The following is a 24,613-nucleotide window of genomic DNA, read 5'->3' on the forward strand; positions in this document are numbered from 1 at the left end:
TAGCAGTGAATTTTATTTATTTAGCCACTAACGTGAAATTTAGCCTTTATTTTCTTAACTATCCTTTGAAGGTTAAAAACAATACCGACAGCTTCCTCTATATCAGTAAAACTCCAAGACACCATTAATATTGACTTAATAAAAAGGGGGAAAAAAATATAGAGATAATCTTTACAGAAGAGAAGATGCCCAGTTTAGACATTTATAGCATATTACTAGTTCATTTGTACATGACATGCATACATTTAATCATATTCTTGTTTCCTTGCAAGAAGATATCGTGTTATTTGTCCCTCCCAGACCATAGTATATTGCAACTGACCTTTTCAGTGATCTGAAGATCCTTAGGTGCTTCACGGGCAATGGAAGCTCATAGATGTTGATAAAAAGAGTTTATTTGATAAGAACTGAATTAGTCATCCACTTGTGTAAATTCTAAAGCATTTGCATCTGGATCTCTTGTAAATATTGCAGGCCTTCCTGATCGGCTAAGCGTATAGGGAATACCTGCATAACTCAGTGGGAAAACATGGGCTAAAAATTAATAACCGTAATTCTATCATTTATAAGTCTTGAAATGTGAAAAGTAACAAAATTTTCAGCTTTGTTAAGGGAAGACTTCTACCAGCTTTATCGAGGATCACTTTCAACTTCGATACATCCTTAATTCCAATACAAGTATGACGGTCACGGCCTCCATGTTCAGGTCGTCCAGATAAAGGATCAGGATTTGGAAGTTCCATTAGATGAATCATCTCAGAACCCACCCACAGCCAAGCACCTCTATAAGGAAGCTTATCATGTGGCCTTGCCTCGTTTATTTTAAGACCTGTTTTTCAGTTGAAATTTTTCGTTTAAATTTATGTCTCCCACGAATATTCCACACGAACACAGTGATCCACGTAGAATCGCCTTACCTAGAATATTTAGATAAAAGTGAAGTGACCTCTCAAGATTCTCACAAAGCACCCCGACATGGTGAACGCCAACAGCTCCATAATCTGTAGTTCATTCAAACTCAGTAAATATATCTCCAAACAAAAGATAGAGGACAGCTATATGTACTCTATATGAGTGTAAAATGGTACATGATCAACATCTTAATCGTTAAAATTTGATAATGCTCTTTTTCCCCTTCAAATTCTTGACATCTTCCACACTGCCCCAGACCAAGAGGTCAAATTTATTCCACAAGAGTGATTGAGAAGCTTAAGATGCAGGTGTAACGAGGCAAACATTTACACTATGAAAGCATACCATTCTCAACGTCAACTTCAATTGGCTCTTTATCTTTCTCAATCACATCTCCTTCAATACCCACCTTGGCTCTTGTTGTAAAGCAAATTCCATGATAACCACCAGTCCTTCCACTTCTCCTACAACTTCGGAATGATGGGTTGGTAGATACAGAACTGAAATTGAGAAGATTTGCCTGTTATTCAGAAGAGGGGATATAAGTATTACAAGAGAATGGTGGAAAACATTACCCCTCCCCCCAAAAGAAATAAAAAAAAAAGCTCTTCTCCATTTCTTTGAATCCATTCCTACATAAAAGGAACTATGAACTCTGGAAATGAAGAAATTGTAATTGTTTTGACTAATTTATTCCCAAATGGTGCATGTCCTAGCTCTACGAAAACTTCAACCACCAAATTCGCTACTGTAAGTAACATAAACACAGTCAATATGATTCAACAGAAATAGACGATGAAAAACTGCGGTTAAAGCTTCAATACGGCCGGAAAAACTGTAGCAGAAAAGAATACCTTCGGTCTCAGATGAATGGCCGATGGTGGCGTTGATGGGCTGGGAAGGGACGCCATTTTGGAGTAGCGATTAGGCCCAAATCGCCTGAATTCGCAAATCAATTTAGGCCACTTCTCGTCTCTGTTCTTGATTCTGATTTCTGACCTCAAGAAGATTCCTGCAAATTCCAATTTATTTTTGTGTGCTGGAGAACGACGAAAGCCACACCACACCCCACCTTGTTCTGGCCACTTCTGTAAATATGAAGAATATAGTCCTAATTTGCAAATATTGAAACTAGTTTGTGTGGTGTGATCACTGTGATGTGAATTCATGATTTCATGGTCAACCTTAAAAGAATTTAGGATCAGACATTTTAAAAGTATCACGATTTTTTATACAAACATAAAAATATGCATTTGAACCATTTATTTTTAGGCTTCGTTAAATAACTATTTTAGTTTTAATTTTTAGTTTTTTATTTTTTTCGTTTTTAATTTTTGGTTTTTGGTTTTTAGTTTTTAAAAAATAAAAGCTTTGATAACCATTTTTAGTTTTTTGTCTTTAAAAAGTTAAAAAATTGAAAATAAGATAAAATTTTATGTAGAGTAGAGATGACTATGGGTGCGAGTGAGGATGTTCTCCCACATTCTCGTTAAAATTTTTAATCTCCGTCTCCACCTCGTTCTTGGGTCCAAGAGATGTCTCGAGAAAAATTATCAGTTTTATAATTTTTTTTAATTATTTTTAGAATTTAAGTATACAAAAAGGGTAATAAATATATATATATTAATTATTTAAAAATGGAATCGAGGACGGAGACGAGATCGGGACTTGCATTTAAATAAACTTTTGGAGGATAAATTTTAGATAGATAAATAAAAAGATTTAGAAAAAAAAATAGTGAAAGAAAAGTTAATGACAAAAATAGTGAAATTTTAGAGAAAACGAATAAACTCGGAGAGGAAAAGATAAGTTAAAGAAAAAAAGAAATTATAAAGAAAGAGAAAAATTACAGTGGAAACAAATTTAGAGATAAAAATAAGATTCAAAATATAATTTTTAGAGAAAATAAATAAATACAAAGATAAATAAAAATTATAGTAAAAAAATTGAACGATCAAATAAAATATAATTTTCAGATGAAAAAGTAAATTACGAAGAGAAAGAAACGTTATAAAATATGAAATTTTAGAGAGAAAAACGTTAAGGAAATTATTAAATTTTTAGAGAGAGAAATGAAATTGGTCTCTTAGAAAAAAACAAAAATATATAAAAATTTGGAGAGAGAATAATAATAATAAAATATATAAAAATTGTAGAGAGAGAAAAATAAAGTTGGCAGAGATAAATTTTATAAATAAAAATATTTTAGAATGAGAAATAATTTTTTTAGAGATAAATATGAGAAAGAAAAAAAAAGTATGAGTATTGGAAGAAAAAATCAGATTTTAAAAAATAAAAATACATTTTTAAAAACTTTTTTTTTAAATTTACCTATAATTTTAAAATAATTTAACATAAAATTGAATTGATTATCAACAAATTCTATTTTTTAATAACAAAAACCAAAAACAAAATAGTTATCTAGGTTACTAAATTACCATAAATTTAATATTTTACACCTACCTTTACAATTTTTAATATCGCAAACTCAACATGCACATATTTATGAAGTATACAAAATCAAAGTTTCCAAATTAACTTTTGTATAAGAGAGAAAAAACAAATACAATGGAGTTGACCCAATGGTCATTGGGCCAAAGGAAAAAAAAAAATTCACAAGATTATACGTGTCAAAAATTTAGTGGTGCGAATAAATAGAAATAATAATAATGTTCCATCAAAAAGTAAAAGTAACTAGTTGAAGCTGTTATAGCTACCTACTTAAAATTTAATATTTTATAAACTTTCTTGATAACCAAATATAATATGATCGAGACATACCAACGACCTCTGTCAAAGACTTGTGGATACCAAATATATATGTATAAAGAGTTATGAGATAAATTTGACATATATTATGAATGAACACGAATACGTTGAAAGAATGTAATGGAACTTATATGGAGATTTAAAATTGATTGAAAGCGAATGAAATTAGAAAAAAAAGAAGGATAGTGAGATTTGAGAATCAAAGCAATAACTTTTATCCTAAATGGAACAAAGTGGAAAGGATGAAGAGGGAGATGGAGGACATAAATATACAAGTGCAAAACATTTTGCACGTGAGACATAATTTTAGTCTTTTCAATTTTCACCACGTTTTAAATGGGAGATTTGGCCCATTTTTGTCCCTATTTTACACTAGTTGATGGTTTCCAATGTTTGATTTTTCTTTTTGTTTATTTTTCGTTGATAAAATAGCAAGGGTGGGTCGTTATACTAGGTTTACAAGTTCTAATTGACTTTGTATTTTAAATTTAATGATCACAAAGTTGAAAATCTAACATATAATTTACGCGTTCTAGGTATATAGTAAAATCAACTCAATTTAAAAAAAAAAATTCATGTTTGATGTAAATTTCGTGTTACTTTTATGTGTTTGTTGATTATAATGGTTAAATAGGCAAATTTAAATTTAAAACAATCTTGAACAATCTTAATATTTAATTAATTTTTTTCTTTGTTTTTTTAGTTTGATTTCGTAAGGGATGAGTAATATTATCAACTGTTTATATTCATGGTCAGACAAAGTGATCACTCGCTATATTAGAAAGGTGGTTGAATGCTTCCTCTCTCTCGACAAGCTACAATATGAGATCACCACTTGTCTCAGTAATCGACTCCCTTTAATACTTTCTCGCTTAGCCTTAGATGTCATTTCAATAATTATGGATGTGTCGATCATACAATCAACAAATTATAACAAATGACGTATCCACTTTAGCTATGTTCATATTAGCGTCCAATTTTGAAGGTTCAACTTATGATAATAATCAAGCTTCCAAAATATACCAATTGATTTCATTTTTATTTTTCTATTTAAAATTTGTGTATTTTTTAGAAATATTTGGTTTCTTATCTAAACTAAACAAAAATAATAATCAAATACTGTTTTTTCCTTTTTGTAGTCAGACTTTTACTTTAATTTTTCAAAAAGGTGCATAACAAAAACAACACGCTTTGATTTAAAAAACATAACACCAAAACAAAAGGGAACCGAATTTAAACTTTCATCTGTTATATTTTGGTCATTAAACCCTTTTTTCTTTATTTTAATAAATTTTGGTTATTAAAATCATAATATGTCTATTTTGATACACCATTAAAAAAATATATAGTCATTATTGGTTAATTTTATCATTACGAGCAAATTAACAAACAAATAAATCTAACTTTGAATTAAAATCATATAGATCAGATGAATGAGTGAGAATATAGAATAACAGTGATAGTCAAGATAATTATATTTTTTTACGTTAAAGGATTAAAACACACTTTAGAAATTTAAAAAATTTGTAAACCAAAAATAATTATTATTTTTTTAAATTTGACCACGTGAATAGAGATTTTAAAAGCTGGCTATAATATAATAAATCATAAACTTTAATAACTAAAAGGAAGTAAAGCCGAGGATCAACGATCAAGAAGTGTATGGGAAAGTCTTTAAAAAAAACGCATCTTATCATTTGACGCGTGGGTCCCATTATGTCTTTAAAAGACAAAGAATGAAATATATATATATATATAATATTTTCAGATATTTCGTCGTCTTTACCCTCCAACAAATGAATATCTGGAAATTCCTAAAGAAAAGAAAAAAGAAAAAGAATATCCGGAAATTTTCAGTTACACCCTTCCGCGTGGCGCGTGATCTCACGTGGCTTTTTTTCTTTGGTCAAAAGAATTTGATTAAATTGGAAAAGAAAAGAAGAAGTAAGGTACTTGTTTTAATTAAAAAAAGAAAAGAAAAGAAAAGGCAATCCCATTTTTAACTATATTTATCGAAATTCCAGTTAAATTAAAAATAGAAAAAGTAGATCATCTCAAAGTTTTGTGTAGCATTTTCAACCTAAATAAAATAAAATAAAGATTCGAATTTTGTAAATAAAAAATAATTATAAACCAAACCTAAACACCATTGAAAACAAACAATACGTTATCTCTAGACATAATATTTATTGGAAATTTAAAAAATTTATTCCATACCTAAACTTTAAAATATCTACTTTATTTTGTTTTTAATAAAAAGAACTATAAAATGAAAATGAACATTTTTTATTTTAGTTTCCTTTATTTTACAAACTAAGCTTGATAATAACATTACTAAATATTACCTTTTAATTTTCAAAAGGGTTTTTCTTTAGTTAAAACAAATCAAACCAGTAGATAATCCAAGAATCAAGCTTCAAATGCCTCCCAAATTCAAACCATATTTTTATATTCATTTTTTTAATCTCAACCATCTCTGCCATTAGTGGATTACAATGCAAATAAATAATAAACAATTTCACTAATTTCCCACTTGAAATCTGATTTATAATTAAAAAAGAAAAGAAAAATAAATAAATAAAGGTTTAAAAGAATAACTGCCTGCGCTATTTGACTGCCAACTGTTTGTTTGTCGAAGGTCAACTACCCAGGGCCATAAGATATATTTTAAATTTTAGCATAAAAGAATGAAATAAAATAAAATTTATTGATATGTATTTATGACGTATGATTGCGTCAGCTGGATCATTAGAGCATGCCAATTGCTGCTACAATTGCGTGCTCCACGTTGGGGGCTGCGCTAAATCTTTTTTTTTTTTTTTATATCGCTTTATGAATCCTTTTAACTGTTATTTGTTTTTATCTTTTTTTAAATTATAAGTATAATTCGAGAATTAAAATCGAAACCTATAACTCTATAAATATCTATATAATTTGATAAAAAAAAATATGTATAAAACAAACCAATATTATAAATTTATTCCTCAAATCGTAATTATTTAATAGATATTTAGACTTCCAATATTTCGTATAATATATTTTTATTTTACCAGCTATCTAATATTTTTATTTTACCAGCTATCTAATATGTATATGACTTTTATTTTTATTCCTTTTGAATTTTCAATTTTACGTTCTAAATATATTTAATGGGATGAAACACTTTTTAAAATTGGACTTACAAGGCACACTATTAAAAATTAAAGTATTTATTAACATTTTTTTCAATCTTTTAAATACAAAATTAAACAAATTAAAATTTTAGAGACCTATTACATATAATTGTCAAGTTCAATGATAACTTATACTTTAATCTAAGTTTTATTTATTTGTTTATTGGTTTAATATTTAAGATAGTTCTATTTTAATTTATAAGTTGCTAGAAGTCTATCTTAGTTCATAATTTTTTTAGTTTATTGTATTTTAGTTATCGAACATTCAAATTTTATATTTTAATCTAGGAAGCTTGAAAAATACAAAAGCAAAAAACAACAACAAACAACCATTTAATTTTTCTTGTTATTTGTTACATGTTGATATATGGATTCTTAGATTGGTTATTACGAACATTAAATTTATCGGTAATAATTAAAATTATTATTTATTTAAAATTTAAAGACTCGATACACATTTTTAATTTTTGGAACTTATTTGAAATATATTAAAAATTTAGACCCAAATAATTTAAACTTAATTATTTATATTCTTGAATATTTTATGATTTTAGCTGTAACATAAATGTAGTCCACGTGGAGTTGAAAGTTTAAGTATAGTTCTGCCAAAGATCAACAATTTGATTGATTCAAGTCAAAAATTTATTTAATAAAAATAATTGTTTAAATATATTAACCATCTACCTCAAAACTTTAAAAGTGTTTATATGTCAGCTGTCAGGCACAATTGGCATGCACTTTTGACTTTTAGAAAATTATATATATATATATATATATATATATATATATATAATTTATTATTCGGTAGATTTAATTTATTGATTTAAATTATTTTTAGTAATTGAAATTTCAAATTTGTCTCAGTTTCAATCTTAGAACATTTTAATTACCAAATTAAAATAATAATAATAACAACAATAACTATTATAAACCCACAACCTTCCAACAAGTGACTATTTTGATTATTGAAATACTATTTTACCATGTATTTGTCTACCTTATCTTCGTATTCAAGATTTAAGTACATTATTACGTTAGTATACACATCTGAAGCTATGCATTATCGATTTGTTAAAAATAATAATATAGTAAAGACCATAAATGATAATTATTTTAAAGTCCGCCGTGATGAATATACATATAAATTAAAATGAAACAAATTCAAAAATTGAATCAAAATAGAGAAAATCTTAAATTATTTGACTAATTGAAATTTAAACCTTACTTTATTTGATGTGTCATTTTTAAATACATAAAAACAAAATTTGAGTCTAAGTTGATACTTGATAGCTGGATTCACTAGGTAGATGATACTTGCAAGGGAGGATATGCTTGATGCCTAGTTGTATTGTGCATGGTCTCACTCGGCATAATTTTTTTTTCCTTCTTTACTATATATATAGTTTTCAATTTTAATGAAAATAATATTTATAGGTTAAAAGAAAAAAGAAATACTCACGCGTACGAGTTTTTACTTTCACATCGATCTAATTTTCGAAACAAAATAATAGAGACGGAATTAGGAAAAAAAAACGTCACCAACTCAATTGTACATGTAATTAACCAAGTGAGATATATATATTTCGAGGTTCAAATCCCTACATATTTATAAAATTTAGAGATTTAATAGACATTTTTTTTTTCTAAATTCAAAATTCTATTAGGGGTCGTCTCTTTTGAGAATATAGATGTGATCTGAAATTTTATATGCTTGGAATTTTAGACGGTTTGACATATTTAGATAGTGAGGTTTATTTTGTTGGAAAATTTATAAAGATGTTTAAAAATATTTCGTTTAGTTTACGTAATTATTATTGGGACGTTTTAAATTTATATAAGGTTGGAAAATGTTTCTACCAATATTCATATAATCTATATATTGATTTAATCTAATTTACATTTATATAATAGAATTGTTCTTAATGATTTAATCATTTGTTTTTTAATTAATTTCGGATGTGATAATTTGTGTATGTTATTTTTTAGAACAACTGAATTTATATTTATATAAGATTTTTTAAAAAATAATTAATATCAAGTATAAATTTTCAATTTCAACTTGAGTAGTTAAAAAAAAAAAGATAAGCATGTATCATTTATGTTATCTTGGTAAAATTTATTTATCGTATTATCAAATTTCTTTTTTTTTCTTTAAGAAGAAACATGTCATATGTTTGTTGGTCGTTAAAATATGTTGCTTCAAAATTATATACTAAAAGATAATAAATATATGTGATTTAAAAAAAATAGTAGTAACTACCCATTCTCACATGCATTCATCCAAATATTCTTATAAATATTCCTATCGAGGACATATATCTAGATTATCGAAGAACAACCAGCCTTTTACACACGACATTAAAGTCTAAAAAACTTCTAAATTGAGCATAACCAATTAAAATGTTGAATCCTCGTCCCATGTGTTCTTGAACCAACTAAAATAAATTAAAAAACCAAACTTGGAGGGAAAGAAAACACTTCAAAAAACCGTTATTAACAATACATCTATTCTCAAGTAGTCATGAAAATATTCTTATAAATATTCCAATGTATTTAGATTATCGAAAAACAAACAACCTTTTAAAGGTAACATTGAAATATACAAAATTAATAATTTGAATGTAACCAACCAAAAGATTGAATATTCCTTCCCACGTGTCGTTGAACTAGCAAAAAAAAAAAAACCGAAACTTGGAAGGAAAGGAAAACACTTTAATTGTGTTAATTCAAAGTTAGTAATAATTACAAGAGGAGAGGTTAGCTTATAATTGAAAATTGGAGAAGAATAATAAAGAAGATGAACAACAGCGAAGAAGCTTCCAAGATCCGGAGCCGTGGCGGTCCGGTCCGCGTGAACGTGTTTACGCTGTGGAACCAAAAAACTGGAACCTTCGGAGCCATCTTCCTCCACTCGCCTTCCCACACCGCGTACCGCTACGCCCCTTTAAAATTATATCCAAAAAATTAATAATTTATAATTAAAAAAAAAGGTCCATCTTCCAGTCGCCGTCAAACAATCTCCTACGCGTTCCCACTCACCCACACGTTTCTTTTTCTTCCCCCAATCTCCATTTCTTCTCTGTTCCTTCGTATATATATCATCCACTCCCCCAATTCCCATTATCACTTCCCAATTCTCTTTTCACATTTGCTTCTTTGAATTGAATGACCTCTTCCTTTCATACCCAGATTGAGATTTTTTGATCTGTTTCTGTTTCTGTTCTGTTCTTGGGTTTCATGGAAATTACCTCGTTCCCATTTCTTAATCAGGAGGAGTTATTGCCCATCTATAGTCTCTTCTCGGACATGGATAATTTCAGTGTGAATCAGAGCTCCAAAAAGCGGCGACGTCAAGATGGCGATGGCGATGACCAGAGTCAGAGTTCTTTCGATGGCAACGACTTACTAAAGCTCCCCTTCTGGTACGATCAGGAAGAGAAGCAACAGCACTGGGTTATGGATTCTAATCAAGAAAATGCAAACTTTGAAGCTGATTTCAAGCGGGAATTCGGAGTTTCCGATGAGAGTTTCCCCCAATTTGACATCGCGGCCAAAAAACCCCGCCGTTCCGCGGTGGAGAATGCTGCTTCTGCGTCTCCGGCGAAGGGCGGCGCCGGAGCCGGAGGCCAGCAGCGGCGGCTCTGGGTCAAGGACCGATCGAAGGACTGGTGGGATCAATGCAACCACCCGGAATTCCCCGACGATGAATTCCGGCGGGCGTTCCGGATGAGCAAATCGACGTTCGATATGATCTGTAAGGAACTGGACTCGACGGTGATGAAGAAGGACACAATGCTCCGAGTCGCGATTCCGGTCCGGCAGCGCGTCGCCGTCTGCATTTGGCGGCTGGCCACCGGCGAGCCGCTCCGGTTGGTCTCGAAGCGATTCGGCCTCGGAATCTCCACCTGCCATAAACTGGTGCTCGAGGTCTGCTCCGCCATTCGCAAAGTCCTAATGCCCAAATTCCTCCAATGGCCGGACGATTCAAAATTAGCCAAAATCAAGCAAGAATTCGAGTCGATTTCAGGAATCCCCAAAGTCGGAGGATCAATTTACACAACGCACATCCCAATCATCGCCCCCAAATCCAACGTCGCCGCGTATTTCAACAAACGCCACACCGAACGGAACCAGAAAACCTCATACTCCATCACCGTCCAGGGCGTCGTCGATCCCGCCGGCGTCTTCACCGACGTCTGCATCGGGTGGCCGGGCTCGATGCCGGACGATCAAGTCCTCGAGAAATCCGCCCTCTACGAACGAGCCAACTTAGGGCTTCTCAATGACGTCCACATCGTCGGAAACTCAGGGTTCCCGCTGATGGACTGGCTTCTGGTGCCATACGCCGTGCAGAATCTGACGTGGACGCAGCACGCCTTCAACGAGAAGGTCGGAGAGATTCAGGCGGCGGCGAAGGCGGCGTTTGCACGGCTGAAGGGGCGGTGGTCGTGTTTGCAGAAGAGGACGGAGGTGAAGCTGCAGGAGCTGCCGGTGGTGCTCGGAGCTTGCTGCGTTCTGCACAATATCTGCGAGATGAGGAAGGAGAGATTCGATCCGGAGCTGAATTTCGAGATTTTTGACGACGAGATGGCGCCGGAAAATGGGCTCCGATCGGCGACTGCGATTCAGTCCAGGGATCATATTGCTCATAATCTTCTCCACCATGGCCTTGCCGGCACTGGCTTCCTCTAGTGAAGAAAATTTCTCAAGTTCCTCTTAATTTTTTTTTATTTCCATTGTTTTTGGCTATAATATAAATTGCTATAGTCATGTTTAAAATAAGGTAATTATACTTGTAAGTTGGTGGTGATTTTCCCATCATGGAAAACAAAAAATCGTTAGTTTAGGTGATTTTTAGTGGTTAGTGGTGCTGGTATTAGGATTTATGGATATGTAATCCAGCCATGTTTCAAGTTATAGAGTTATAATTGATACATATTTCTTATGTGAAATTATACTTCAAACATCAAAATTCCAATCAATATATAAGTGGGTTTTGGCAATTATCAAGAGATCCAACCAAATAGTAAAATTTAACCTAAAATTTTGGATACCATGTTACATCAAAGATGAGGCAGATTAGTCACGAAGTTTGGATACGGTTTCCCGATCGAATCCATGGATTGACTTGAACTTACTTTGAGGGCTTCCTTCTTGGGCTCTAGGCTCAACAACGTTCACTCTTCCATCTTCAGCCAGCGAAGATTGCTACAACAACGTTCGCTGACACAAGGATCTATGGGTAGGGCCACTTAGGTTAGGAGGCATTGTCCCCCTCGGTTCTTACCAACCTTCGGTGTGTAATGGACATGTTGCTAGCTTCAACTCGCACACTACACGGAGGGTTCTTTTAAATAGATTACTCATCGAGTCTGTCTCTGTAAAAATTTTGCATCATCAGTGGATTCGCGCAAGTGTATCCACACCCACCAAACTGGAGGAATCTTGCGCATTAAGCGAAAACACATGTTTATAGTATACCTATTATTCTCATTGTTAGTTAATTTCGAGATGAAATTTATGAATATTGATATCCAGTACAAATATAAATTTATTAAAATCCTTATCTTAATTTTATTGCTTGAAATGAAAATAAGATCTGCCAATCTAAATTTAACTCAATTGGTTAAGACACGATCAAAATATTGTGAATTGGATTGACGTTGAATCTCATCCATGTTTTATTAAAAAAAAGAAAGGGATGAAAATATGATTGGGGTCAGCCAGCCGCAACATCAACATTTTACTTACTTCCATCCCCGATCTTCACTTTTTAAAGTTTTTAATTTAACCACTTTACGTTTTGGCATTTGAGGGAGATTCATAATTCACCAATCAGAATGTTTACTTTTGGGGCAATCGAGAAAAGCAACTTAATAAAAATAAAAATCAAATTCAAATATTATATTTAATATTCTGTTTGATTTTTAATTGTTATTTTATTGACACATTCCAAGATTCTTGATGTAGATTAGAATTTTGCAATGGATACATTTGAGTTTCATAAAGTAAACCATTTTGCAGAATTAATAATATAAAATACTAAATTATAATTTCAATCACGAATAATAAATAAATTTAAAAACCCATAAACTTTTATATTGCACCTAATATGTTATTGAAATTTGAAACGTGTTTATTAAATATTTTACTTCAATTTTATATTTAATAGATTTATAATTTTTTTTCCTTAAATTCAGCGGGATGGAGAGTTAAAAATAATTTTATAATTTTGAAATATATTAGACACAAAATTAAATTTGTTGTGCTCTCAAATTTTTGAATTTGGACCAAACATGGATAACAAAAACATCTGCTGAAATGCTTATCTGTCTTGATCATTGCATTGAATGAAACATATCAATGGAGTATAGTGAGAGAGAGAGCGCGGGGATGCGTGAGAGCGTGCCACGTGGAAGGCTGTCGTGGTTCTAACAATTTTTCCATTGTAAAAGAACTGGGAAGAACGAATCGCGATTTCCCACATGTCAGGTGGACAAATGGATGTCAAAGGAACAAAAAATTCGTCAGCTCTGTTATTTTTTGAGGTCTCATTCTCCTCCGCTTCGTTAAAATTTCACCACCCACGCACCAAAACCGAAAGTTTAGAGAAACCGAGAGAGAAATAGCTAGCTGGGTTTCATTGATTTTGGCGAGCAGATTCTGAACCAAGCCAAAAAGGCATATGGAGAATCTTCAGGAGGTTGAAGAAGACGGGGAGGGACCCGCCGCCGTGGAGGATGAAGAAGTGGAAATCGGAATCGTGGGTTCCAGCTTGACTCTGGAGAAAGTCGCCGCGGCCAAACAGTACATCGAGAACCATTACAAGGCTCAAAAGAAGCACATTCAAGAGCGCAAGGAGAGGTTTCACAATTTTCCCACCATTTCCCCCTTTTCCCCCCTCTGAATCTGATTCCATCAATGATCGCCTCTGAATCTGATTTTATATCATGTCTTCTTCACATTTGACGCATTTGCGGAGATGGGTTCTGGGCAGCTGATTTTTGTCTTGATTTGTTGTTGTTGTTAAGCTTTAAGAAATCAACTTCCTGTATTAATGATGTTTTGCTTTTTGCAAAACGGGTTATATAGCTAGAGAGAGGCGTATACTTGCGGAAAAAGTTAAAAGGGTAGGAGAAGTATATAGCTTTTGACTTGGGTTATAAGCATAACCATAATTCCTCTTTAGTAGTACACTTTTGTCTTTGTATTGTCTGTTTTTATTCTTTCATTCGTCCGAACGAAAGGTCTCAAGAGTATTTGGAATATGCAAGATGCTACCTTAAATTGATGAGTTGATCTATCATAGGATTTTTGTCAGCTAAGCGATATCAAGAGTTGTTTTCATTTTTTTTTTTTCTCATTTCCTATTCATATATGAAATTGAAAAGTGTTTATTTAGTGGCAGAGGCCCTTGAATTCAACCGAGCCGTCCATGACTTGATACCTTTTAGGCAAATTTTCAAACTATCAAATTACAAGTTCAGATATTAGTCTCTACATTTCTACCAAACAAACATGGGGGTCGAGAGAATGTGGGTTGTCTTGCCCCTTAGTGATATGTGCGTGTTACAACATTTACCCGTTCAAAATTTTCTTGACCGTAAAGTTTCCTTGACCTCTAAAAGTTCATTAAAATTTTACAGCCAAGGTGCATTTTGTACCTGTCTTGTTCCCAACATTTGGGGCATAAAACTCTGTAAAATGTATTAGTTTTTTTTTTTGGCTTTCAATGTTTCAATGCCTGCTTGACATAATATTTCATTGTAAATGATTTTGGAATTTGTACTAACAACAATGTGGCATGTTGATTAGATTAGGGACTGAATTACGGATTCTATAACAGATGAGGCTGGTTCTCTTGACTTATTTTAACATCTGTAGGCGCTCTGTGCTAGAAAAGAAGTTGGCATCTTCAGATGTCTCAGAAGAAGAACAAATTAATCTTTTGAAGGACTTGGAGCGCACGGAGACTCATTACATGAGGCTGAAAAGGCATAAAATTTGTGTTGAAGATTTCGACCTTTTGACAATAATCGGGCGAGGTGCTTTTGGGGAGGTTGGAAATAGATATGATTAATTCTGTGTCAAATATTTATGACAATATCTTGTAAAAATACCAAATTGCGTCCTTTGGACAACGTTTTTGATGGATAAACTATGATATGTTCACTACATTTCATATTAATATCTCTTGAGAACTAAAATGTGCTCACAAGTTGTTTGTGATGGACAATATTTTTTTATCCAAACATGTTTTGTTTTGTTTCTTATATTTTAACTTTCCACTTTAGTTTTGCCTTATTTCTAGGAGAAAATATTGTTTAATGTATATTTAGTATTATTTTACAGGTCAGACTTTGTCGGGAGAAGAAAACAGGCACTATATATGCCATGAAGAAGCTGAGGAAATCAGAAATGCTCAGCAGAGGACAGGTAAGAGCTGACGTGTAAATGGTCATTTCAACTTCTAAATGTTTTAACTTTCAATAAATATCTTCTTTATACTTGTGTCATTCAATGGGAATGCTCTTTCATACTGAAATTTGTACAAGAATTGCTTAGATGAAAAGAAAGCTCAACGAAGTTGAAATAGATTATTCTTCTTCCCTAGACTTTTCCATCTTTTTTGTGTAAATATACCAGTCTTTTTTTTAAAGAAAAAACTTGAATTTGATATTTGGAATGATCGACTCAGATACCAACAACTGTCTTCTACCTTGACTGACCTTTAAATATTGGGTATTCATTAATTTGACGTAAAAAAGATCATTTAATCATCAGAAAAACTTAGATTGATTTTCTAAGACCTTTCCATCTTTGAAGAGAGATGAAGTGGAATCTTTTCCTGCTGCTCTTTTTGAGTGTGATTAGTGTCCTGCAGTTCTGTTCCTGTTCGCGTGTTTACTTTTACAGAAATCATGCAAATAGACATCGGTATGCATTTGATAAGCATTCATATTTGCAAGGAAAATCTGTAAAATGTATATTAGTAGAATATACTTTCAACTTCCATCTGATTGCTCGTCATAATCTTTAATATCCTAGCCATTTCTTTGTTTAACTTTTTGTGGTGAACATGCTTCTTGATTTAGAGGAAAGGACAGATCCTTTCACTTGATTTGAGAAGTCCTTTAGTTTTACTGTGGCTTTTGTCACCATTGTGGAAAAGATGTTATTGGATCCATTCAACCATGCAACATAATAGCTTCTGCACCATGGGAATGTTCTGGTTTACCTTCTCTCACTTGTCTGATATTTACAACATAGGTCGAACATGTCCGAGCTGAAAGGAATTTACTTGCAGAAGTTGCGAGTCACTGCATTGTGAAACTCTATTATTCCTTCCAAGATACCGAATACTTGTATCTGATTATGGAGTATCTTCCTGGAGGTGACATGATGACTTTACTGATAAGGGAGGAAACTTTGACAGAAACCGTGGCTAGATTTTACGTGGCCCAAAGTGTTCTGGCAATAGAGTCAATTCATAAACATAACTACATCCACAGGTTGGTTTATAATGTTGGTGGAAAATCAAATGACAAGCTAGATTGCATCTAGTATATCTCCAAGTTCATTGTGTGTCTTCATACAACTTTAAAACGTGGTTCGTGCGTTTCTGTTGATCTAATTTTTCAGAGACATAAAACCTGATAACCTTCTGCTGGACAAAAGGGGTCATATGAAGCTCTCTGATTTTGGTCTTTGCAAGCCTCTTGACTGCACAAATCTGTCTGCTATAAATGAAAATGAAGTCCTTGATGATGATAGCTTGCACGATACAGTCGACGTGGATGAGAGCTTCCCAGGTAAAAAAAGCGGGAGGCGCTGGAAGAGCCCTCTTGAACAACTTCAGCACTGGCAGATTAACAGAAGGAAACTGGTACAAGAAAAACTCCCTTCATGGCCTACTGTGGAATCCTATTGATCTTCAGTGTTTATTCACATATTTTTTAGTAAGAAACACCAGCAAATTCTGTTTTTCTGACACTGGAGAATCCAAGTGGCGGCCACTCTTTTACTTCTATCAACTACTTGTCCTTCTACTTTTGAAATTGTTAGGCACCTTGATACCTATTTATTATTTCTGCATGGGGTGGTATAAAATCATTAGAGAATGGAGACATGCGAAACATAGACGACATTTAATATTAAGTACTCTTTTCCATTCATCTTCAGGGGTCATAGTTCACGCCTTCACGGCTCTTTGCTATCATTTTACAACTCTACATTGTCATTAATGCCAGGCATTTTCCACGGTTGGCACTCCAGATTACATAGCTCCAGAAGTGTTGCTAAAAAAAGGATACGGTGTGGAATGTGACTGGTGAGTTGATCAAATTTGTTTGTATGGCCTTTTGCAATGAAAATTTCCAACAGTAGTCAATATATGAAAATTTCCTACTATCTCCAAAATAAATGGGAGATGGAAATGACAATGATCTGGAATAAAGGGTTAACTACTTTATCTTTGTGATTGTACATCATTAGAATGATAGACGATATTCTCTCCTCCCATTGGAAATTCTCAATTATGATTATTTTGTCACTCTGTTATAAGGTTTGTTCGTCTTCATTGTTCCCTATCCCTTACTTTATTGCTTCTTTTTCGTCTTAATAACAAATTGTAATTGCTTCAATGTCATCATGAGGGACAGATTCTTATACATATTCCGGTTGCAGGTGGTCTCTTGGTGCAATAATGTATGAAATGCTTGTTGGTTATCCACCATTTTATTCTGATGATCCAGTAACAACATGCCGAAAGGTCGACTCTAAAATTACACTTGTGAATTTGTTCATAAATAGGATATCTGATTTCCTTGTTGCTTCCTTCTTTGACTGTGTGAGTAGAATGCCATTATTCATTTCTATGTCCAAATATACTAATTTCGATGACATTGGAATCTCTTCTTAAGGCTTTTATAAAATCCCTATATGGAATAGAGGCAGCTAGCCACTGCCTAGTAGTAATGTTATTTCTGTTTATTAGAACTTTCCACAGAGATTTTACTTTGTCACACTCGTTATGATTTTTCTATATATTCTTTTTCTAATGAGAAACAAGCAGTAATGAAACTAAAGAAAGATACAAAAGAGGAAGAGAAAAGTCTCAACCCACAGTGAAAGGAAGTTAAAAGAAGTCTTTGTAGTTCACCTAATGCTGTCATAAAGGAACTTTATGAGTAGTCATTTGTAAAGCATTGCTTCTATATGTTAGTCTAGTTTGAAGAGATACGCTACATGGTCTATTTCTCATGTCTTTTTTCTTTTATCTCGTGGTTCACAAGTTAAACTTCTTTTTTTTCTTTTTGGGATAAGAAATGTTCAAGTTAAACTAATGCTTGCAGTTGAACTCTGTATTATCAGATTGTACATTGGAAAAATCACTTAAAATTCCCCGATGAGATAAGATTAACACCTGAAGCAAAAGATTTGATCAGTAGGCTGCTTTGTGATGCCGAGCATAGGCTCGGTACTGGAGGTGCAGACCAAATCAAGGTCAGTTATCCTCAAATAAGACATATGTTGGTGTTCTATTCTTAATGTTTTATATATTGACAAGAAACCTATAGGCTCACCCTTGGTTCAAAGATACCGTCTGGGACAATCTCTATGAAATTGATGCAGCATTTAAGCCCGAGGTCAATGGGGAACTTGATACGCAAAATTTTATGCAATTTGATGAGGTGAGGTCTTATAGATGATCTTTTGCATTTGCTTAAATATTGGGCGACAAATCTGTTTCTGTTTGATGGTGACCAACTTTTAACTGTATGAATGTTCCTCAAAGAATTGGGCATGGTGTTTAAAAGATGGCCCTTGGTGGCAGTCAAGAGATTATTGATTCAGATTGTGTGATACCAGCATTTAGAAACACATTCAATTAATAGATTTACATGAGTTCATCTAGGGACTCTTTCAAATTCACACCATTGTTTAAGAAAGAAATAAAGCAATTTTTTACTCAAAGAGAGAAAAAAAGAGAACAAAATAGAGCAAATATGTACTTTCTTATGCTGATCAAGCTACTGTTTTGTAGGTTGATCCACCACCGACTAGAAGCGGATCTGGACCGATAAGGAAGGTAAGTTAATTAATTTTTTTTTAGTGTGATTGATGCAATGTAGAACAGAATAAGATCTTTATACATGAAAAACAACTTCCATAACATAGAGTCAATTTTCATTTTGCTAATGATTAAACCTTTTATATTTTTGCCCCATTGCTTTCAAATATTATAAACCCACCTACTCTTATCATTTTTTCAATTGCTACAGTTTATGTTTGTCTTTTTTGAACCAGGAACAATTCATTGATAAAATGATAAGAAATGGGAGTACAAAGAAACAAACTACCAAAAAGAGAATAAAAAAGAAGAAAAACTAAACAGTGAGTATAAAATCATCCCAATTTAAGCAAATGTCATGGAAATGAAAATCCATAAACAATTTAGAAATAGAACATCGCTGTGAAGCTCGTTAAGAAGCTACATCAAATCGATCAGACCAACAACCATGCTTGTTTTGAAAGATTTGGTGATTGCATTACAGTTTATGTTTATTGTTTTGACAATACAATAAAAAATATTTTGGTATCTGATTTTCTCCATTGACTTTCTACCAGATGATGTTGACTCCCAAGGATCTTAGTTTTGTTGGTTATACATACAAAAACTTTGAAGCTGTCAAAGGTTTACACCATTCATTTGGTAGGAATTTTCTTCTTTCCCGATTTTGTTCTCTGGTGATGGAATTTATGCTGCTGGCTTAAAAAGTAATTTCTGCATCTTAGACATATTATACTCATCATCATTTCTCTTTCAATTGGCTAGAGCTTTAATGTTATTACACTCACCAATAATGGAACTTGCACACTTATTGCAGTGGAGGAGTTTGTAGTGCCTAGTAGTTTACTGCTTCAGGATGGGTTTCTAAGGACTCTTAAAACAATTGCGATAGTTATTGACCTGTCGAAAAATCTCCTCTCATCAAATTATCCTATATTGCGTTTGTCTCTCAATGCTCCACCAAGATGCTCACATTTATAAAATATCCAGGATTATTCTTGGAAACCAAATATAGTATCATCAGATAGTTGTTCTGTGAGATGAGTAGACGTGCGCATAAGCTGGCTCAGACGTGAAAAGAAGAAAGAAAAGAAATAGGTGCATATTTGTAACAGACTAACAGTCATGTTTTTAGTAGAATTATGAACTATGTCAAAGGAGAAAATGGAGAAACACCTCTGCACTGCTGTGGAGCATTAGGATCAGTTAGAAAACAGAGAAACTTGTTGAGGTGGTGCCACTGTGACAAATTTAGGACATAAGCCCATTTTTCCTGCTTGATATATGGATTTCAATGACACACAGCAGCTTCTATCTTTTATCTGCTAACGATGACTGGGTTTAATTCTTCTTTCTGAACCGTGGTTACTTTCTCAAACATACATTCTGTTCCTTCACTTTCTGCAAAGCTCATTCTAACTTTTACATCGTATCACCTGAATCGAGTATGGTCGAAAAAATTCCTAAACATATATAGTTAGTTTTCCCCTCTTCTCACTTTACCAACTCCTTGATTCTCCTTTCTGCTGAAAGTGACAAGCTCTTATCTAAAAAGTGACTAAGGTTTGAGTTAAAACAAACACACCATGATCTTGTTGACATTCTTGTTCATCCGATTCCTCATGTTACAGATTTGAAGTCGAGCACCGGCCCGACACGGACTTCCTCTGTCGACTCTACTCAGAGTAAGAGATTCAAGTGAACCATACATATCGGTATCGACTAGTGCTTTAAAGTTGTTCTATGGCGACCTTCTAACCAACTTGCGGATATCTTGTACAGGTGACTCAGCATTGAACTACTCCACCACCTGCTCAACAGATGACAGGGAAGCAGCCATACTGGCATCATCAGGGGATGCTTTGTCACAGTAAAAATGCTAAAGAGAGACCTGTCTGAAGAAGATGGTGGCCAAGCACCTGCTTATTTTTCAGCCAGGTGGTGCCTGTGAGCAAAGGAATTTCCAAGTTCCAAATTGTTTTTGCAGAGTTCATGTACAGCGTTTTGGTTTAGGAACTCAACATCCTCCCTCCCCCCCTCCATGTGAGACTGAGTTCTCTCTTCTGAGGCATTGACTGCCCAGGTTGGCTCATAAAACTACCCTTCTCTTGCGGCAGTTTCTGGTCCCTTCTTCTTCTTCTTCTTCTTCTTCTTCTTGATTGATATCCATGAAGCTGTGCTCAGAGCTTTTGGTGTCTCTCAAGTGTCATTTTCAATATTCATTTTTTGACGTGTTGCTCACAAAATTCCTTGCTACATTGGAAAAACAAGTGCTTTTTTATTTATCCAATCAGGCTGAATATATAATTTTGTCTCTAATGTATACGCTGTAAAATGTTCGGTTTTATCAAAGATGGTATGAGGTGACTTGTTAATATCATCTATTTTCCACCGCAATGTATTTCATTTGATTTAACATGAATCATAACAGAACATGTTCGCTAAAAGAATTCTTTATAAGCTCAAAGTGACAGTCTAGGTGGCAAGGGCTTGAGATTTCTTAGTCATACTGATTACGTTCAAATCTTCTGATAAGCTTAACACCAAAAACCTTTGATCTCTCTCGGGTCTGGATTTTGGAGCGGATGCGAGTGCCTCTATGTATAAGGGAGCAAAGCTTCAACTACCAGCTATAAACAAACACAAGAAGATTCTTTATAAAGACTAAATATGAACTTTTAATGTGAATTGATCCTAACTTGTCCCCCTTTCAATCTCCCTTATTTGTATATATATAAAAATGAAATCAAGTCTAAGTGTGACCATTATCATCACGAAACTTGATAAGAGTACATACAAATTTGAGGACCATTGTCATATTTAAATAAATAAAAGTCTTCAAACATGATCCACGTCCAAGCATTACATCAATATAACTAAGTTGAAAGTGACCACATTTCATTTCATGATAATATTTATGACAACCTTATATCATGTAACTAATTACTTTTAGTAATTCGTATGCGGTCCGAACTGGGTGTTGCATTAAGTTAGAGAGTTTCGCGATAATAGACTTAAATGGTTAGGTAATGACTTTCTCTCCGACATTTTAGATGATGTTGGATTTACCGTGCTTGCTGAAGCCACTGCTATTTTTAGTGAATTATAGCTAACATTCCTGGTTCTTTTATCTATATCACCACTTTATTTTTGTCGAATAGAACATATTTATTTAAAGTATGGAATATTAAAGAATCGAGTGGTGTACTTTCTTGCCACGAACCATGTGCAAGAAAAAAAATGAAAACATTTTTTCAATATTAAAACCAACTATATTTTTGCAAGTTGTCATGCCAAAGAGCAATACTATCATCACAGCTTCTTAGAGGGCATTTGGGCACAAATTGAGTTTAATATAACTCAAATTGAAAAACAAAACTTACATTTACGACCGTTTTGATAACTGTTATTTAATTTTCTGCGATTTTGAAATTCTATGTAAATTTAAAAAAAGAAAAAATAGTTTCAAAAACAGGTTTTTTTATTCAAAATCTGATTTTTTATTATAATACTCAATTTTTTTTCTTTCTCATATTTATCTCTAAAAAATTTATTTCTCACTCTAAAATTTTTTATTTCTAAATTTCTCTCTACGAACTTTATCTTTTTCTCTCTAAAATTTTCATATTTTAAATATTTATTTCTAAATTTCTCTCTACAAACTTTATTTTTTCTCTCTAAAATTTTCATATTTTAAATATTTATTATTATTTATCGTTCTCCAAACTTATATGTATTTTTTTTTTCGACCAGTTTCATTTCCCTCCCTACAAATTTAATATTTTTTCTAACTTTTTTATCTCTAGAATTTCATCTTTTATAATTTTTCTTTGACTTTGTAATCTATTTTTTACTCTTAAAATTATATTTTATTTTCTCATTCAATTTTCTTTACGTAACTTTTATTTATCTTTGTATTTATTTATTTTCTCCAAAAATTATATTTTGAATCTTGTTATTATGTCTAAATTTGTTTTCCTATAATTTTTCTCTTCCTTTATAATTTCTTTGTTTTTTTCTTTTAACATATCTTTTCCTCTCGACTTTATTTTTTTTCTCTATAATTTTTCTCCTTTTGTCTTTAACTTTTCTTTCACTCTTTTTATTTCTTAATCTTTTTTATTTATCTCTCTAAAATTTATCTTTCAAAAGTTTATTTACATCTACCTAAACTTCTATTTTCATGTCTTTACATTAGGGGAAGACAAAAATTTCCCCGTCCCCGATTACATTAGGGTCGGGTCCCAAAAATAGGATATGTATGTCTCGACCTCGTCCCCGTCCCGATTCCATTTTTTAAATAATTAATTTATATATTTATTACACTTTTTTATACTTAAATTCTAAAAATAAATAAAAACAATTATAAAACCGATAATTTTTCTCGAGAACATCTCTCGGACCCAAGAATGAGGTAGAGACGGAGACTCCAAATTTTCACGAGCACGAGAATGGGGGAGAGCATCCTCTCGCACCCACACCATTGTCATCTCTACCCTACATCAAATTTTCTCTCTCTAATATGTATTTTTAATTCTCTAATCTTATAAAAACAAAAAACTGAAAATGGTTACCAAATATGTTTTGATTTCTCTTTTTTAAAAACAAAAAATAAAAAATAGAACATATATAAAAAAGAAAAAACTAAAATGATTATCGAACGACGCTTTAGTATTCAAATTGAACAGATAATTTGTTAATCTAAACAACTATGTAAAACTAATTTGAGGACTCATACCTCATACTACATGTTTTTTAAAAATTATAAATCTAAATATTTAGACGATCCAAATATCATTAGAAGCATACTCTTCAACTCCAAACAACAAAAATCGAAACTTTCCAAATTCACAAACCAAGATATGTTTGGTGTTATGGTTTTATTGGATCAAGTCATAATCTATGCCCCATAAATATTAAGTTGATGTTGATGGGTAGGCTTATTAGAATATGATAGTTGTCTTCAAACTTTGCCATTTCCACGGGTTGAAGTTGAATAGACGCACTCATTGAAGGAAGTTTCTCATGCAAAAGAGGCCTCTAGTAGGGCAAGTGAAACATTCGAAATTTGTCAAGTTTTAAGGTAATGGGCATGAGAGAAAGAAAGTTCTTGTTCTCGAATAGGTCAAAGTACCATTGCCTATATATGAAAAACTTGATTCTTCAATCATATTTGTACGAAATTATTCCTTTCAAATTAATATATGAGGTGAGACATGAATGCACACCTGTATTAAAAAGAAGTGGGTTCTAAATATGGGTTAATAAGTTAAAGCAATTTCGTTAGTACATGTATGATAAAGATAGAAAGCAGACAGACTCAATCAAAAAAACCTACATAACTAATTCAAATGTATACACTTTATCATTGATTTTATTGGCTGCTTACCATCGACTTAGTTAAGGTTGGATAAAGTTAACTATTGAAAGTAACTTGAAACAAAGTGAACGTAACATATGAATTGTGATATAGTTCTTATGGAGTACTAAAATTACCAAACTACATGAGAGAGAAACTTTCACTTCATGTTCAACCGGTTCAATCCCATTGCGGTTCGCAATCGAACAAAAATCACCGCGACGAGGCATGAAGCCGGTTCAAACCGGTTCAACCGCTATCTTCCCAAAATACTCCGATTCCCAACCTTAGTTTTAATTTATACGCCAAATAGTAGCATGGGCATAC

At 32.7% G+C, this 24,613-nt stretch overlaps 3 protein-coding genes across 5 annotated transcripts; 2 read left to right on the forward strand and 1 right to left on the reverse strand.

Annotated features, from left to right (window-relative positions):
• Positions 1-100: 100 nt before the first annotated feature.
• On the reverse strand, positions 101-1,992 carry LOC111016588 (Lactoylglutathione lyase / glyoxalase I family protein). 2 transcript variants are annotated; one of them, XM_022292033.2, is made up of 5 exons: positions 1,767-1,992; positions 1,258-1,432; positions 918-1,001; positions 626-829; positions 101-507 (listed from the first exon to the last, which is right to left on the reverse strand). In XM_022292033.2, the coding sequence occupies exons 1-5, from the start codon at positions 1,821-1,823 to the stop codon at positions 413-415; spliced, it is 615 nt and encodes a 204-aa protein (XP_022147725.1). In that variant the 5' UTR covers positions 1,824-1,992; the 3' UTR covers positions 101-412. The 2 variants fall into 2 exon arrangements, with proteins under 2 accessions (XP_022147725.1, XP_087981612.1); XM_088125486.1 differs by lacking the exon at positions 1,767-1,992 and adding an exon at positions 1,488-1,725 and having other exon boundaries at positions 1,258-1,412.
• A 7,973-nt stretch (positions 1,993-9,965) lies between these two features.
• Positions 9,966-11,857, forward strand: LOC111016543 (protein ALP1-like). Its single transcript, XM_022291984.2, has one exon. It carries the CDS (start codon positions 10,092-10,094, stop codon positions 11,544-11,546), a length of 1,455 nt encoding a protein of 484 aa, XP_022147676.2. The 5' UTR covers positions 9,966-10,091; the 3' UTR covers positions 11,547-11,857.
• Positions 11,858-13,179: 1,322 nt separating this feature from the next.
• Positions 13,180-21,246, forward strand: LOC111016504 (AGC (cAMP-dependent, cGMP-dependent and protein kinase C) kinase family protein). Of its 2 annotated transcripts, none has more exons than XR_015791624.1 (13): positions 13,180-13,718; positions 14,739-14,913; positions 15,207-15,290; positions 16,125-16,366; positions 16,497-16,740; positions 17,105-17,184; positions 17,541-17,625; positions 18,228-18,359; positions 18,434-18,547; positions 18,901-18,945; positions 19,164-19,250; positions 19,485-19,569; positions 20,559-20,610. XR_015791624.1 is itself a non-coding variant. In XM_022291932.2 (13 exons), exons 1-13 carry the CDS (start codon positions 13,540-13,542, stop codon positions 20,799-20,801), a joined length of 1,611 nt encoding a protein of 536 aa, XP_022147624.1. In that variant the 5' UTR covers positions 13,188-13,539; the 3' UTR covers positions 20,802-21,246. The 2 variants fall into 2 exon arrangements, 1 of the variants encoding a protein (XP_022147624.1); XM_022291932.2 differs by lacking the exon at positions 19,164-19,250 and adding an exon at positions 20,710-21,246 and having other exon boundaries at positions 13,188-13,718; positions 20,559-20,612.
• Positions 21,247-24,613: the final 3,367 nt, after the last annotated feature.

Source organism: Momordica charantia (assembly GCF_013281855.1).
Source record: "Momordica charantia cultivar OHB3-1 chromosome 6 unlocalized genomic scaffold, Mcharantia_2.0 BLBB01000006.1, whole genome shotgun sequence".
NCBI lineage: Eukaryota > Viridiplantae > Streptophyta > Magnoliopsida > Cucurbitales > Cucurbitaceae > Momordica > Momordica charantia.

Bases quoted from the DNA above. Each gene is read 5' to 3' on its own strand.
- LOC111016588 (XM_022292033.2), bottom strand. From the start codon at position 1,823: ATGGCGTCCCTTCCCAGCCCATCAACGCCACCATCGGCCATTCATCTG. The intron at 830-917 runs GTAAGGCGATTC...ACTGAAAAACAG, and splicing joins CTTTTATCTAAATATTCTAG to GTCTTAAAATAAACGAGGCA. The intron at 508-625 runs GTAGAAGTCTTC...TGAGTTATGCAG, and splicing joins AGTGATCCTCGATAAAGCTG to GTATTCCCTATACGCTTAGC.
- LOC111016543 (XM_022291984.2), top strand. From the start codon at position 10,092: ATGGAAATTACCTCGTTCCCATTTCTTAATCAGGAGGAGTTATTGCCC.
- LOC111016504 (XM_022291932.2), top strand. From the start codon at position 13,540: ATGGAGAATCTTCAGGAGGTTGAAGAAGACGGGGAGGGACCCGCCGCC. The intron at 15,291-16,124 runs GTAAGAGCTGAC...TTTACAACATAG, and splicing joins AAATGCTCAGCAGAGGACAG to GTCGAACATGTCCGAGCTGA. The intron at 18,548-18,900 runs GTGAGGTCTTAT...ACTGTTTTGTAG, and splicing joins ATTTTATGCAATTTGATGAG to GTTGATCCACCACCGACTAG.